This window comes from Plectropomus leopardus, chromosome 24, assembly GCF_026936395.1.
Source record: "Plectropomus leopardus strain MGB_pleo_1.0 chromosome 24, ASM2693639v1, whole genome shotgun sequence".
Taxonomy (NCBI): domain Eukaryota; kingdom Metazoa; phylum Chordata; class Actinopteri; order Perciformes; family Serranidae; genus Plectropomus; species Plectropomus leopardus.
The window spans coordinates 7,322,495-7,340,027 of NC_142199.1; the positions used below are offsets into that span (position 1 = coordinate 7,322,495).

Here is a 17,533-nt window from a genome sequence, read left to right on the forward strand (position 1 = left end):
CAGGAAACTTCACTCTTTCCTGGCCAGGGGCTGCAGCAGCTGATGGAGCAGATAAACTAACCAGCTCCTGTCAAAATATAATAAGATTTAGCCATTTTTAATTTCCCACGCTGCTCTCCTCTACCTCTCATCTGCTTCCCACTAGAGGGCCAAACTACCCAGAATCTGCTTGTCACCCGCGTTAACTCACCCCTCACCAAAACAAAAATAGCTGTGATCTTGTTTGAGTCCAGGAGAGACGATTCATAGCAGCAGCCGCTGTTTCTCACTGTCTTGTTTGCCTCTGAAAAGCCTTCAGAGGAGACGATCTCGGTCCTCAGAGTGCTGCCAAGTGTGGGCGTCAATTTGAGGTGTTGCTTCTCTTGTTTGAATGACAGCTCAGAGACACACTTGTTGGATGTCGGTGTACAGAGAGAGACAGAAACAGGCAGCCGAGAGACATTTAAAGATATGAAATGTGAAAAATGTGCAACAGTATGGCCTTGTGGCGCTTGTCGGGCTCCTTTTTTTCCCACTGAAATGTTTATGGCAGTGATATTTACAGAAGTGAGAGTGTGCAGGGAAAGAAATCTGTTGTTTTAGAGACACATCAATTGTTCTTTTTAGAAATGGATGCAAAGAAATTGATCTTGTGGCTTCAGGTTGCGTGGGGGTTGTCCGCCACTGACACTTTTTAATTGAATATGTTTTATATTGAGTGTAATTAAACAACATTGGCTTTGTTCTCGGGGTGAACAATGAGACTTTCAGATCCACGGCTTTGTTGTGCTCTTGTATTTTCAGTGCGATCCAAAGCTGCCAACTCTTTTTTTTCGGAGCTTGCACTTATTTCCAGTCATGTACCAGCCCTCTAAGTAAAGCCTTGAGTGTGTGTGTGTGTGTGTGTGTGTGTGTGTGTGTGTGTGTGTGTGTGTGTGTGTCTGCATGTTCACAGTTCATGCAGCAGCTCCGGGAGCGTGCGTGTGTGCCTGCCTGCTTGTGTGCCACTTTTGTAATCTGTAAATGAGCTTACTAGCACGCACGTTTTTTTGATCCAGGACTTACTCATTTTCTTTATTACAGCAGCAGTGGGATTTTTAGATTAAATATCATTTACCATAAATCTCTTCCTAGAAAAGTGAAACGTAAAATGCTTTGTCTGGGGTTTATGTTTCCCAGAACAAAAGGGGGTCAGGCTGGCAGGGCCCTTCGCATCAGTCTTTTTTTGCGGGCATATCAGCAAACATGCTGGAGTGTTTGCACAGGAGTGATTACTCTGTGTACCCAGAGCTTTAGCACATTAGCCGGCGACATTTGTTTTACACTTGTGCTTAGCAATGAGCTAACATATTGACCATGTTTGGTTGAACAGGGCGGTTTCTGTAAATGTCACGCTCAGGGTGGATTGCACTTGTTGATAGCAGTTTGGCTAAATATGGCGGATATTCAATAAAAGCTTGAACACGCTGCAGCACAGATTCAAAACGAAACATGTTCATTAATTAGCGCCACCTGCTTGCCAAAAATATTTGCGAACTAATTTGTCTATGAATCAAGAAAACGGTTATAATTTTCAAATGTTTTCATCTACTTGAGAGCTTATCATAGCAAGTTAGAAGCTGAACATCATATTATGTTTCTGTGGTTACCGCTCTGTTGAACTTTGGTTTTGAGCAGGTACATAAGTGACAAACTTGCAGCAAAATCATTTAAAGCATGTTTTGTCAATTAATAATTGTCTTCTGTTTGTGATTCATTGACTCTTTGAAGGTTCATTTTGCTGTACATTAGCATTTAAACAGACATGTCTAAACTCTGAGTCTGACACTGCTGTGCACCACATAGGGCCCCTGAGGTGAAGACGTTTTCCTGCGGTTAATAAAGGGTGACTTAACAGTGTGATATGTAGTGTTACAGCCATTTTTATTGTTTTTGCAATTTACTTAATGTATCCTGATTTTAGTGCTTTGTAAGCAAGTCTTTGTTATTGATATATGCTTTTATAAATAACAAAGATTACACAGTTTTTAAGCACATTAAAAAAGCTGTTAAATGCAGAACTAAATGAGGTGCAATAAGGGATGCATTGCTTTTTCCGGCTGATGCTTTATTGTTGGGTTGCTATGATACAAAACATCCAAAGAAGTAAAAATGTTGGCACAAGGTATAGTAAAGTAGTAGTTCTGGTCCAAATAAATGCTAAAGCACATCAGAGAGGGGACGGACTCACCAGTTTTTGTGGGTTCAGTGCTCTGGATGTCTTGGTAAAAAGTGACAGTTATAAGCGGCTGCAGTGTTTTAACAAAAGCTGAGCATTTTTCAACTCTTGTCGACTAGGAAACAATAGCAAACGTGCAACACTCGGTGCAGAATAGACACTCAGTAACTGGTCATGCAGCTGGCATTTGTAGCACAGTATAAACATGCACGCTCTTTTGAAAAAAAGAAAATACATAAACGTAGCAGTGGCGGTGAATGCTCACCATTCCCTGAGGTTAGCATGTTTGCAGTATTGTGGTTATTGGTTTGTAACATACTTTTGTGTACATAAACAATAGTAAGTATATTTTCTGACCCCCTGAGCTGTCATGACCACGTCACCTCCTCAAAGTCTCTGTCAGTCTGAGACGCAAAACCATGGTCGCCTGTGCCAACCTCAGCTCTACCGGGATCTGCAGGCATAATGAACCTCTCAAGTATTTGTTGTTTTGTTACTTCACGTTGTGAAAACTCATTATGTGGCATTATGTCACATGCATCGTCTTCCCTAGATAACGCTTGAATTATCTAAATGGTAACAACAGCTTGCTAACAAGCTAATGTTAAGCAGGTATAATGTTTTTGTGAGTATAAAATTTAATTGGAAGCCATACAAATAGTTAATGAGATATTTTATTGTGGATCCAATAGGTGGATTGACTGACTGACACCACTAGTATGACTCACAAAAAGCCCAAACCATGTTGGACCAATAACTACGCTGTCATCCATCTGTAATGGTACCACAACCACAGTGCTTCATATAGTGTGTCCCAAATTGCACATCAGGCAGAAGACTCATGACCGAAGACAATAAGTATTTATTACTTATTGTCTGGGTTGCTCTTCGCTGTCATGAACGTTATTATCACGACTGCATTGATTCGTGGGATATTTAGCCCGGCATAGTGTCTAGTGTTTGCATACTGTAATATCTCACCAAAAATAACATGCAAGTCATGAACTAATGGTTTCATACGAAGGTTTCAGAGAAACTAAAAAAATCTCAGGAGCTAGAACTCTTGTGCTGAATAGCATGTTTGAATGGACTTTTGGTCACAGCCAGGATCATCATGAACTGTTTCCCATGATTCTCTGGGGCCCCTCTGTGGTTGTGGTCACTTGCCAAGTACCCCTTATCAGTTCCTGGGGACGATCTGGGTGTCCAGATAAAGAGGGGGACCACACAAACCATAATCCGGAGAAAAAGAAAGGACAGTGACAAAAAAAGATCAACATGTGTAGATGTGTGAAAAATGTCCTCAGTGATAAATTAAAGATATGATGGTGCAGTGGAGGTGAAACACATGTCAGAGAAACATAGAACCTTTTTAAAAATTTAAAAAAAGGGGGGAAAAAATGACCAATATGTATATATATATATATATATGCATTTACTGGACATTTCCCTCCCACTTTTATATAATTTCCTGGTAATTTTTCTGTAACTTTTTACCAATTTGTTAACAGTTTTTAGGTCATTTCTTGCTAGATGTTCATGTCCTTCCTCCAGTATTATTGAAAGAAATCCAGTGTGCTCAGGCTTCAAAGGGCTGAGCTTAAAAATGCAATAAAAGACATATTTTTTTTAGATGAATATGTTTATTTTTACGAGCACAACTCCAATGTTTAGAGTGCCGTTACCATTCCAGACTCGAATCTAATAACGTATCTGTCATATTTACATGGAAAGAAAAGAGTTAAATCCAGATGACAGTATTTAAATCATGTTATATTTAGTGTTGTTTTCCCCTGTTGTTCTTGGAAGGATTGCTCCTTATTCATCATTCACATTGTTCGTTTACCGTCGTAGCAAGCCAAACTGCTTCACCTCAGATGCCTCATTGTGAAATTGATGCAGGCAGGATGAACTGTAATTGGAAATGAAGACATAAGTTTTAAAGAGGCGAGGCAGGCTCCTCAGGTGTTACAGCGTCTTAATAAAGAGGGAAGGTGATGCCACGAGCTGGCAAAGATTTGTTTTTGTCTTAGTCAGAAGTGCACCGGCTTTCCAGGAAAGTCTGCAGTGTTTACCACTGGAGCAAGAACTGGGTCTGCACATGAGTCATACACACACGCACACACACACACACACACACACACACACACACACACACACACACACACACACACACACACACACACACACACACACACACACACACATATTGAGGCCAGTAAGTGGTTAGTAAGTAAGTGCCAGGTACTGCAAGTGATTATTTGTGAATGAGAGGTTTGAACTTTACATTGTCGTATGCAAAAAAAATTCAATATTACCACATTTCCACAAATGCTATGAAAAGCACGTCTGCAGCAGGATGCAAACTGTTCAGATTAGATTTTTTTACTGCTTTATTTTGCAGGGTCTGCGTGGGTGTGAGCGCCTTTTATGGTTCTGAACCGGTGAACTTGACACAGTGCTCCTTTCCTCGAAGGCTCAGTGGTATCTAGGTTACAAGCGCAACCGTTTCGAGGTTTATACAGCCTTGAAAAACAACAAAAACAGTGAAAAAAATAAAGTAAAATAAACACTAATGAGTGAGGTCAGGAGATTGCATCGTTTGGGCTGGTACCCAAGATTAGCCTCTTCAGGCTTCAGGCGCTGGTAGATTTATTTTATGGACACTGGTTAAAGAAAATACCATCGCTTTTGGAGTCGACACAGCTCTGTTTGTACACCCGCCAGCTTCCTGTACTATTTCTCGATTGCATGCAGTTTCTTCACTTGAAACTAAATTTATACACAAGCTGCTGTCCCAGTCAGCAGATGCACTAAATCAAGATGTACAGTATGAGGTGACAGTAAAGCTTGTATGGCCACATGTTTATTTCCTGGTATTTTCTTCCTATTAAGCAATTTTAGGCATCTAGTAGGTAGAGTATATGCATAGAAAGAGAGGTATCTGAGAAGTTGATCTTAAAAATCAGGGAAAAAGGTAAGTAAAGTAAAAGGTCAAATAATATTTTATTATTAATTTCAAGAACCTGCAATCGCAAAATACATGTCATAGTTTTATATGTCAGTGTAAATGTAAGTTTGCCTTCAAATATTCAGGAAAAACTAAACAAAAATGTCTTTATTTGTTAACAACCACAGTAACCGGTAACAGTTTTCACTCTCAGCCATGCTCGGTATTTCCATTTGCAACAGTATGACGTCATTATGTCAGTTGGACTATTGCTGTTATCACTATATGAATTTTTCCTATCGTATTAGAAATTATACCAGTATACTGGGAACAATATGATACGGCACAATCCTGACTCATAGTTTTATTTACTTACCTTCATCAAGGCAGTTGATTTCCCAGATTTATTAAAGTAAGATAAGCTTGTGAGTTTACAGTTTAACTTTCTCTTAGAAAGTGAATAAACTCCTCAAAATGTTATACTCTTCCTTTTAAGTATCATCATTTGTTTTTGTCTGAATACCAGTTTGAAACCGGGTCTGCAGCAGATTGTCTTTGTGTGTGTGACTGTGTGGCACTTTTACTATCTGGTCAGTGGGGAGTTTTGGCAGGAGTGGCGAGGGACTGCTGCTGACGTTAACAGTACTACAGACACTGTGGTGACACACACATGTAAATACCCTGGTGGAGGTGGTTCCCTCGCTGGTGGGAGGAAGTTGACACAAAGGACACAGAATGCTGTAACACATTGCACATTACAAGCGTGTGTGTACTTACTAATACACACCGCTTTTACTGAGCTTTAATAAAAGGGACCCAGACGTGTTATAGATATCAAAGAGGACCGATTATCCTCATTTTTTAGGTTCATAATTGTATTTTGGGTTTCTGCTAAAACATGTTAACATGTTTCACTGTTCAAAAACACTTTAATTTACTCATACTGTCTGTAAAATGATTCGTGAGATCATCACATAGCCTAAAATACTGAGCCTGATCCCGACCGAGCCCGACCAATGCCCAGTTATTCACATTTCATGAATGAGACCCTACGAGTATAACGGTGCTTTCTACCCTGACAAATCACCTAGTAAAGCTCAAAACAGGAGGAATATGATCGAAACCGGTGAAACTTTAGCAACATGAGCAACCAAGATTTCATGTTTCCCTAACATTATCATGTAGCTATATGTAGTGTCGTCTGCATAATGTAAACACAAGTAACAGAGCAGATGACCAATTAAAGAAATCATCGCCAGCTGAGAGCAGCTTGTCTTTAAAGCGGAAAAAACATTTGAAACCGAGTATTCAGAGCAGTCTTTACTCACAGGGATTAATAATACATACTTTTACCTTATTAATGAAATCTTTAGGCCACATTTAATATTAATATCTGACAAAAACAGAAAATAAGGAAAAGTCGCCTTTAAAGCTTGTGACCTCTTGGATTTTCCAGCTCTCTCTCTCCCTCTCTCTCTCTCGAAGTCTCATACTTTCAAGGTTATTGTCATGGCCAAAATCTAATCTTGTAGGTTTATTAGGGCAGCCTCTAATAAAACTCCTGCACCATCACTCTGCTGCTGACAGCCCTGTATTTCACACTATCAGACATGGCTGGGACAGAGAGAGGATTTGGCATTACCATTAATGTTTACTTGAAAGTTCATATTTTGTGATTTTGGATTGTTATTTTTGACAGCCAGCAGCTTTGGGTTGCTTCGGTTTAATGTGACGGCCCACTTTTGGGTCTCAGCCCTGCATTTGATAAACACTGCAGTACAGTGCGCTCACAGATCTCCGGATGCCTATAAGTCCATATTATGGATTTGCTTTTTATTACACCTGCCAGATACTATTAACAGGGCAGCAGTGGCATAGAGATTTAAGGAAGAGACTTGGGACTGGAAGATCACTGGCTCGTACTGTCTGCTAAATGGAAAAAAGTGAATGAAAGTGAGGAACCTCAGGTGCCCTTGAGCAAGACACATAACTCCTGACTGGTCCAGTAGAGCTGCCACAGTGAGGCTGTGGTTTCTGTAGGCATATATCAGCTATTAACCCTCTGAAACCTGGAGCAACATCACTTTTCTTGTGCTGCTTTCAGATGCCTTTTACAAGCATTTAAGGTAGAGCTGTCAGTGTTAACGCGTTATTTGTGATGTGATTTGAGTCCGTACATAATATGTGTTTTGTTTTGTTTTAAATTGCACTAATCGGTGACTGACATGTCTGTCTTTAGAGGCTGTACGGGGCTGAGTTGTAAAGCCAGTGTCATGAAACTAGAAGACCTGAGGAATCCAGTGGTATCAATCATGTCGTGCTGCCTTGTCAGGAGGGGGGGGGGAGGGGGGGGGTGATTTTTGTTTACTTTTTACTTTTTTGTTTTGTTTTGTTCTTTTTAAAAAAAAATGGATAATTTTGTTGTAATTTTTACTATTTTTTTTCTAATTTTTTGGGTCATTTTGTTTTTTTCATTGCTCTTTGCCTTCCTCCCATGTTTTTGACAGAAATCATGCTAAATTGCTCAGGTTTTTTAAAACTGTGAAAAAGGAAGCTTCTTAATCAATCATCATCTCAAAATTTTAAAGTACGTAAAAGCGTCTCTGCAGTGGTTGCCTACAGAGACATGAATACAAGGCCAAAGTGTACGATGGTTCATGCATTAAATTTACATTTCTCTCATCCTACTCTCCATTCTGGACCCGTTCAGTGACCCCTTTTTATCCTCTTATCCAAATGCACGCCATCACACATCACAGCGCTCAAATCCAGGGGTGAAGGGGTTAAAAGTTTTCACTGCAATAAAGAGGGCCCGGCTTATCCCTGAGTCTATTTTTAGCAGCACACACACAAGATATGCGCACGTGCATGCATGGCGAACAAACAATCATTATATTTGGTCTCCCGTGTTGATTCTCCTCTTCACGACTGAGCGGTTTGCTGCCGTGTGTCGTGCGGCTAAAAATGGAGCACGGGACGAGTGCATGCGTGACATAACCTGCCTCTTTTGTGTGGCGGTCAGTGTGATACGAGCATGAGCCTCATCAAGGGTAATTTTGAGCCTTATTGTCACGTTTTTGTCTGCCATCCACTTGTGCCGACATGTTTCTCTCCTACAAAAACCAAATTACGAAATTGTGGCAGATTGCAAAATGCACTTCAGCGGCGTGTTCCCACCATCGCTGAACCGAGCCTAGGCTCCTGCCAGCCAGACAGTGCGTCAGTTCTGTCCTCCCATGTGCCACCAACTTGGCTGAACATGACTAACAGTCCATCCCAGAACAAACCCAGGGGGGGTCTCTTGTGCAACGAGCGACCCCCTCGTGCACAAGCTCTGCTTTGTCCTTGTGCAAATGGAGCGCAGCACCCATCTCGTCCTGCCACACCCATTCCCCCACAAAAACAAACATCTAATCACGGCCTTTTAGGCTTGTTTTTAATTGGTATTAGGACAGAGACAGCACAGAGGGAACATGAGCTAATGAAAGGAATGGGACGCATCTTTTGTCCCTGTGTCTTTTGTCTCGTCCCAGCCGAGAAACGGGATACACTGTGTTCTGCCAACGAGCTGTCAGCGGCAATTACGGTTTACACTGCCTCCTCGGAGCCCTATCCTTGTGCCTTTTGACATGTCGCTCCACAGTGCTTGACACGGAGCATGGATGACTGGCCTAGGCACCAAGAGACTACCGTTATGCAAGCAGACCAAAGTGCGATCACTGCAGGGACTAAACACACAAACACTTGAGAAAGTCACAAAAGATATAACAGATCTTAAACGCTGTACCTGTTACTCTGTATGCATAGTAGCTGCAGAGCAACTGTCATCTCTCATGTTGTGGGTGTTTGTTATTGTGAAGCATTAGGCCCAGCAACCAAGGCTTTATAGTTGCATCACAGATCTCCTAGCAACCATGTGTGGCACCATCATGGACGTCCATTCAGAATCGGCTGTTCACAAATAATCATTAAAATGCATAAAAAACATTTTGTGCAGTGTATGTGGAAAGTGGCATGTGCAGATCAGTTCAATTGTTTATGCATTTATCCACTTTTATATCTAATTGTTGCTGCGCGGAGTCGCTGCAGTCCATCCCAGAATGCACTGGGCAAAAGTCTCACAGATCAACTTATGTGGTTAGAAATGGCGTTGTGGCATTGTTTGATTATGTCGCTTATTCACCAGCAGCATGCATTATACTGAACCAACAAAAACTTCAAATCTTAAGGAAAATTAACACAGAAAAATGTTTATACTGCAGTTTTAGATGCAGGAAACCCACCAGTGATTTAACTGGTAGTTCAAGTTGTTTTTAGTTTTATATAGATAAAATACTGCTATTTAAAGGTCCAGAGTGTAGGATTAAAGGGGATATATGGGCCGAAATGGAATTTAATATAATGAGTATATTTTCTTTAGTGTTTAATCATTTAAAAATAAGAATTGCTGTTTTCGTGACCTTAAATGAGCCATTTATATCTACATAGTCAGCAGGTCCTCCTCTACAGTGCCCGCCATGTTGCCCCTTTGCAACAATGATCAGAAAAACACTGATCAGTGTGCATTCCTTTTTTAAACCTTCTGTGTCGCCTCTCTAAATTGTGCTTTTTCGGGTTCATGAATGCATGGTTCTTGCATAAAATGTTAAACTTTTGTTGCAGTTTGGCACTTTGTTGACATGATAACGGCATTTAGGGGGCCTGAAAATGCAGACTTTTGAAATCGGGGCCCTTCTGTCACCATGTAAACTGGCAATGCAAGGATCCTGTGAGGAGGGTGACGTTCTGGCCACACTTCATGCGTCAGCATTTCATGTCAGACAAATAGCAATACATGAGTAGGAGGACAGCAACAACAACAATGGCGGACTCCAGAGCTGTGTTTGTGCTGCTGACTCTACTGAGTTAATGAACGCTCCTCTGCAAAGTGTAGATTTTTTGCACCATTTCTGTGATCAGCGAAGAGGTTTTCCATCGTCTTCTTGTTAGTTTATACTAAACGCTCTGTAGAAGAACGGCTTTAGCGCAGGTGAGTGGTGTTCTTCTATGGTGTCCTTACACTGCCAACTAATGGCCCGGCATGCATACTGCAGCATTTTTGGTTGCTTTTGCGGATCCGTGTACACTACGATCGTTCTCACAACGCAGATTTTTTTAAAAAAAGGCAAAGGAAAAAGTTTTCCATTTTTAGTAGGGCGGTTCTCATCTAAACGTGGCCTAATTCCCCCTTCGTCTAAACTTGCACTCCTTAAATCAGGAATAAGCTAACTAATCACACACAAACCCAACAGTCATTGTCATGTTAAATTCATAAATCTGACATTGCCATAAAACAAACCTTTTGAGTCTGAGTCTCACTTGAATGCATGTTTTGGTGACTTAAATGGTGCATTTCTCGCTCCAACGTCAGTCTCCTCATTGGTCCACTGACCTTATGACTGTAATGCATTTTGGACGAGTAACAGACACCCGCAGTCTAATTACCAATTCCCAACTAATTTGTGATTTTATATCAAATGGCAGCATTCACGGAGTAGCACAAAGAAGCACTTAGACATCGCACCAAATTGCATTACCGCTGTGTTTTTCGGACGCTCCCAGCATGAAATGAGGGTCAGATGGTCGCTTCCGACTGTTCACAGGGCGCAAACTGTTGGCGGCTCACACAGGGGTCACCCATTCTCTTTTATCAGCGGCCATGACGTCAGCCGGTGCCCTCGGGGGAAGCAAATTTGCGACCCAGAGGAAAAGGCTCTTCAAGGAGAGGCGTGTTTGATTAATCGTATTGTTCCTGTCTGGTTCACCTTGCTTGCCGGAGTCACCCTGGACGAAGCAGCCAGAACGGAAGTGCGCTGAATGTAATGAGGCCGGAGCATCCTTCCTCTCTTTCTCTCCGTCACTGTCCCTCTTTGTAACAGCGGCACAGACAGACATCTCATTTCTCCCCGCACAACAAAAGGCCTCTGTCAACATACAGTCCGGGGTCAAGTCTCGCCTGCCTCTCTGTCACAAAACTACATTTAGCGATGCAGCAGACGGAGCTTTCCACCATGTAGCTCCTGCATCCCTCGCCATTCACATCATAACATACATGTTTCCAATGAGCGGTAGCTGCATTAGCTCGAGTTGACTGACTCTGCCTGAGGCTGGCCGAGGCTATTTATAGCTCCCTGTCTCCCGATGCTTGCCCAGTGGGACCAAGAAGAGAGGAGGATGGAGAGAAGGAGAGAAAGATAGAGAAGGAGCTGGAGGGAGGAGGGGGCTGCTGGGTAACTAGGCTACATTCAAGATTGATGGACGCTGTTGCCAAGGTATAGGGCACTTCTGTGAGCGCGCGTGGTGGTTATGTATGTTGTTGCTTCATTACGTCCCTCTACACAGGGTTCCCACAGATCCTTAAAAGTCTTAAAAGGCATTGAATTCATTAAAGATAAGGCCTTAATTTGTATTAAATTGTCAAATCAACCTTTCAGAAATCTTAAAACATGTTTAGGACATGGAAAGTAGGATTTTATGGATCCTTTTCCTCATACATTGCATTTTAACCCTTTGAAACCTGAGCAAAACATGTGAAGAAGACAATGAGCACCAAAAATGACTCAAACTAAGCAAGAAATTAGTGAAATGAGTAAGAAAAAAAGAAAAAGAAAGTTAAAATACAAACAAACAAAAACATAACCTGGACAATGTGCTTAAAATATAATGATACTTTGGTAACATAATTTTAAATATGTATTTATGAATGAATTATAAATATAGGTTCCTACCAGCTCTTGTCTTCCTAGACATTTTTAAGCTTTTAAAACAATTTTCTAAATCTGCTCATTTCTGCAGTTTGTGGAACATTTCTTACCAAGTTGCACATTGCCTTTTTTATTATGTTTTTGACAGAAATCACACCGATTTGCTCAGGGTTCAAAGATTTAAGTGCTTTTGAAAGGCGTCTGAAAGCAGCACAAGAAAAGTGATGTCATTCCAAGTTTCAAAGGGTTAAAATCTCAAAATAATTGTTGACATATATCTCTAAATATCTCTAATATCTATTTTTTTTAAAGATTGCTTTTGGGGGCATTTTACCTTTATTGATAGGACAGTTTTAGACAGACAGGAAAGATGAGAGAGAGAGAAGGGGGAATGACATGCAGCAAAGGGCCACAGGCCGGACTCGATGCCGGGCCCCTGCAGAGGCCTCAGCCATATTCACACTCTGCCTGGTGAGCTAGAGCTCGCCCCTAATATCTATTTTTTTTATAATTTGCCTCGTGCCTTTCGCATTAACTTTGGGCAGATCAAGGTCAAGAAACAAACATTTGGCTTATGTTGTCCATAACCCTCATTTTTTGTTTGTTCATTTTTTTTGTTTTGTTATTTTGGTTATTGTAAAATCTGTCTTAAATTCAATTCAGAATGGCATTTAAAAAATCTTAAAAAGTCTTAAATATATTGTGCCACAAACTGTAGGAACCCAGCTACACACCTGCGCTCCCTCTCCACGTGCGTCTCAGGTATCAGCGGTTTGGACTGGAAGCTCACACACTTTGTCTAACCAACCGCAGACAAAGACATCCGTCCCCCCTAATTCCCCACACTTGAGTTGGGGATGTGAAAGCGCAAAAGCTGGCGTAGAATTACTGCGAGCCACAGGTGTCATCACACACCTCATTTACATTGCAAAATCCGGTAGCGTGTGTGTCATTTGAATTGGCTCGTCAGGAGATATCAACTATCATTCATGTGTTTGTTTTCTCTTAATATTTCCTCGCCTTTTACATAAAGTCTGACATGCACAAGACCACAGATTTGACCTGCATGCCGTCTCCAAAATTTGAATTCAGTCGCACTGGCTTTGAGGTTGTTTTTATTATCTTGATACACCATTGGGTGATATATGGCAGCTACTGGTGAAAAGATTAACCCTCACAAACCTGAGCAAATTGCCTTGATTTTTTTCAAAGACATGGGGAGAAGGCAAGGAGCAACTTGAAATGAAATTACTCAAAATTTGCATGGAATTTTATAAGTAAAAAAAACAAGGAAATGACCTGAAAATAAGCCCAAAAAGGGTCAAAATAAGAATTAAAAAACTGGAAATTAACTGGAAAAAGTACTATGTACACTTGCATATACATGTTAAAAAATACTCATGATTTTATCTCTCTTCTAAACTAATTTAAGGACATTTTCGCATCACTGTTTCCTAATGTATTGCAAAATTTGGAAACAAATGGGCACCCGAAAATAAGCCAAAAAAAAAAATACAAAAGAAAAATGCTCAACAAGAAGAAAATGTTGAAAATTAGCAGAAAGGGTAAAAACAATAAAAAAGATAAAATTAAAAAAAGGAAAAAGAACTAAAAAAAAATGTGAATATACATGCACATACACATATTTAAAAGAAACTTTATAAAATTTTATGTGTTTTCTAAACTAATTTTTAACTAACATTTTCTTGTCACTGTTTCCTAATTTCTTGCAAACAAATCTTTCTTTGCTGTGAGATGTCTCTTGCTCCTTGGCTTTTTTCCCCAAGTTTTAAAAGATATCAAACCCATTTTTTAGGTTTCAAAGGTTTTAATGCTTGCTAACAGCACAAGAAAGCTGATTTCAGTCCAGGTTTTAAAGGGTTAAGGTAAATAAACACATGTGCGGGACCAAACATGAGGAGTCCACACCCAAAGTCCTCACAGGGATCAGCGCATCATGGGGTGCAGCCATTCATGCAAGGTGGTGCGAGACGAACACACACACACACACACACACACACACATAATCAAGGCATCCTCCAGCTTCATGGCTAATTAAGTGTGTGTGTGTGTGTGTGTGTGTGTGTGTGTGTGTGTGAGTGTGAGTGTGCGCGCGCCAGTCTGGTCCAGAGAGAATTCCAGAAATAGATCATGCACAGTGAGACGCTCGCCTGTTTTTTCTCTCTTTTATTCCTCCAAAGGGATTTTACATGGGTTTTCATCTTGCATCCAAAGGAATAATTGCATGTTTGTGCGCCTCAGATGTCTTATAGCCTTGTGCTGGGTATATAAATATACGGATCAGGTGCTCATGATTGCTAAAAATACATGCATATATGGGGAATGTGTGCAAGAAGTCGCAGATTTGTGCTGTTGTGATGCATGTCAATTCCATGCTCTCCTCCTTTTTTGCGCCTTTTTTTTGTTTTTTTCTCCATCGCCTCACCTCCCTCTCCTTACCTCTTTCTTCCCCCCTTCCTCCTCCTCCTCCACCTCCTCCTACTCCTCCTCCACCACCCCTCTCTGTCGCTCTGCTTTTTATAGCCATGTCTTCCCAGGGCTCGGCAGCTACAAAAGCCTTTTCATGTTGCCACTATAATTACAGCCTACACATTTGCACACACACACACACACACACACACACACACACCCACGGACACGCATGCACACAAACACGCGGATAGGAGCGCAGCAACAGAGCTGTGTCTTTGTGTCTGCATGTGTGCGCTCTCCACATGTGCTGTTATACACAAAAGGGTGAGCTATTTTTACCTCTCTCCCTCCCTCGCCACCCCCCTCCTCTCCATCCCTCTCTGCTGCTGCCAGCCACATTTGCTATGCTGAGCACAGGCAGTATCAGTCGAGCCCCAACATCCCTCCGCTCGCACACTGAACTCACACACAAGCACACAGGAGCCGATGAAGGCTGCTCCCTCGATATCCTTATTTTAGAGCACCTCTGCAGCCGAGCATCTCTGCACATTCACTCCGATAGCTGGTCATGGATCAGGCGGTCGCTCAGGTGGCGGTAGCCACGCCGTGGCACATGCTGCAGATGACCTGAAGCCCGCCTGCCCGCCAGCTCGCTCGCTCACTCGCTCGGACTGTGGTCTCAACCGCCTGATTTGCAGGTTTAGTTGCTCGTCTCAATGTTGCGGACCATATTTGAAGCGGAGTGTGCTCTCTCTCCCACAGAGGGGATCCTGGGAAAGGAGCAGCCGCTGGAGGTTCTGAAGACATCGGCGCTCAACCACATCCCAACAGGTTGGACACTGTGTGTGTTTGTGTGTGCATGAGCTTCTGTGAGCCTGTGTGTGTACGCACCTACGTGATTTCACTGTTAACCACATCCTGTGTGACTTTGCATGCATAAGTGTTGTTCCTGTCCGATTGGCGTGATTTTTTTCTGTCCAATTATTGTCCTCACTGTAAAGACAGTTGACTTTTTTAATGTCAAAAACAAAGATGGGTTTTGTAAGTCTTAAAAAGAGTCCATGCTTACTCCTGTGTGTTTTATTTATGCAGTGCCATTTTGTTGAATGGGAACACAGCCGCCTGAATGTAGGCGCTCTGTTTGTGAGCTTATGTAAAAATTGTTGTTGTCTCAAGAGGAACGGCTGCCAAAAATATATAGCAAAACAAGCATTTGTGCATATCTTGGTGGTGTGTTTGCAGAAACTGAGATCGTCCCAAAACAAACCTCAAAAAATAGGTTTCTCTCTCCAAATCTCCATCTGCTGCAAATATTCAAAGTGTGCTGTATTTACAACACTCAAGCTCCAGTGAAAATGAAGATACAAATCATAGTGAGTGAGGCAGAGGAAGGAGCAGAGATGAAGCTGTTTGGAGGGAGGCAAGAGTACAGAAATGAAAGGGGCACAGATGGAGATGAGGTAATCTGAAGGAGAAATGAGTCTGAGGTAATATATGCATAATGCATTATCTAAAACCATAATGAGGAAGCTTAAATTGTTCTGTGTGTTTCATTTTTCCACCACAGAGAACCATTTAGATTTAAAAAAAATAATGGAAATAATAAAACTTGCTCCCCGTGCTGCTCTTTAACTCTGTGTTTGTGTGATGCCACAGAGCAGCAGTGAGCAGCGAGGTGCCGTTAAACACCCGCCTGTTGCTTTGAAAGAACAAATAAACAACAGCTTCTTCCTCATTTTGACCCAAAGTATCTTCATCCTATCCCGAACCTCACTGAAGCCTCACATGTTCGCTCATGTTGTTGTCGGGGTTGTGTTCTGCGTGCCTCCGGCAAGGCTGATAAAATATTGAAATTCACTGGAGTGACTTCATCAGATATTCTTGAAATCTGTTGTCTTGGATACAGAGCTGCCGGGGGCCTCCACGTTGGTAGCGTGTGTGACCCGGACTGTTTTAGAGAGTGCACCTGTCGTAGAGCATTTACGCTGCAGCCCTCCACTACAGCCTGGAACTGTTTCCTCATAGAAAATGCAAAACCCAATTGTTAAATACTTTGACATCTAATCTTTATGTAATCAAATTCTGGTGGATGCATTTAGGCACAGAACATGAAGTGTTTTCTTTGGGGATGCAAAGTAGAGGTCGCTGCACCTGCAGGGAGCTTCATGCCTCAAAGTAAACACCTGAGTTTCACGCAAAGTAGTGCTGATTGTTTTCAATGCTTCTTTTGACACCTTGAACTTTTTATAATTTATTTGACTACAAACTTTTTCTCATGACAAGGAAGGAGAAGCGTTAGTTCATGAATCAATGAACAGAAAATTAACAATTATTTCGGTCCATCGGAACATCTAATTCTTTAATCAGGCAAACATGTAAATCAGTCGCTGGTTCCAGCTCCTCAGCTGTCAGATTTCTCTCTTGTTATAAATTAGATTTTTTTTTGCGCTGATGGTCTGACAAAAATATAATAGTGCCGTCTTTGGATGGGCATCATCCACTACTTTCAGACATTTAATTGACTCAAAAATGTACTGCTACAGCTGATAAAAGATCAATTAGTCTGCTGATAACCGTCATGGTTGATCATTGATCGCTTAACCACTGAGAATATATTTTAACCGGTTATGAATGTTGGTCTGCAGTTAAATTTTTCTACTTTTCAGTTTACTGTGCTGCTCTTCGACCGGGTCTGGTGGGAGCTAGCTAGTGGCACCGCTCATTTTACAATTACTGCAACTCTTGACTCACCAGCGTTGCCGTGGAAACACTGTGCGCACTCGCCCTGGTGAATTAGTGGCACAGTTTTAAGTTGCAAACCCGCTTCTACTTTATCACTGTTAGTACCGGGGTCGTACACACGTTGCGTTTTTTGCATGCTCATTTCTTGTTTCAATGGAGAAACGCGGCAGGCTCATTCATAAGCTGCACCGATATCGTCACGACGTGTACGTGCTGATGAGGCCTGTTTTTCAGGGCGTGGCGGCTGCGCCCTGAGATAAACAGAGTTGAACGCAGCATTGCATGTCATGTGATGAGGAACAACCAATCACATCCGGCAGACATCATTACTTTCTTCCAAAAATATCAGACTGAGAGCAGTGGGCTCCGTGTATCCGCGTATTAACATGGCCAGTTGACTACGTCTCAGCAAAGACAATATGCAATAAAATAAGTCAACACATTTTCATCACAAAATATTCCAATTTC

At 41.7% G+C, this 17,533-nt stretch overlaps 1 protein-coding gene across 2 annotated transcripts in view; it reads left to right on the forward strand.

The window, feature by feature from the left end:
* The window catches only part of LOC121962721 (histone deacetylase 4-like), an 80,115-nt gene that overhangs the window by 6,101 nt on the left and 56,481 nt on the right, over nucleotides 1–17,533 (forward strand). Inside the window, exon 3 of one of the 2 annotated variants that reach the window (XM_088074317.1) lies at nucleotides 15,086–15,154. In XM_088074317.1, the coding sequence (XP_087930443.1) occupies nucleotides 15,086–15,154 (69 nt within the window). Of the gene's footprint in view, nucleotides 1–14,767; nucleotides 15,155–17,533 lie in introns of those variants that run through there. The other variant, XM_088074316.1, reaches the window with a different exon arrangement.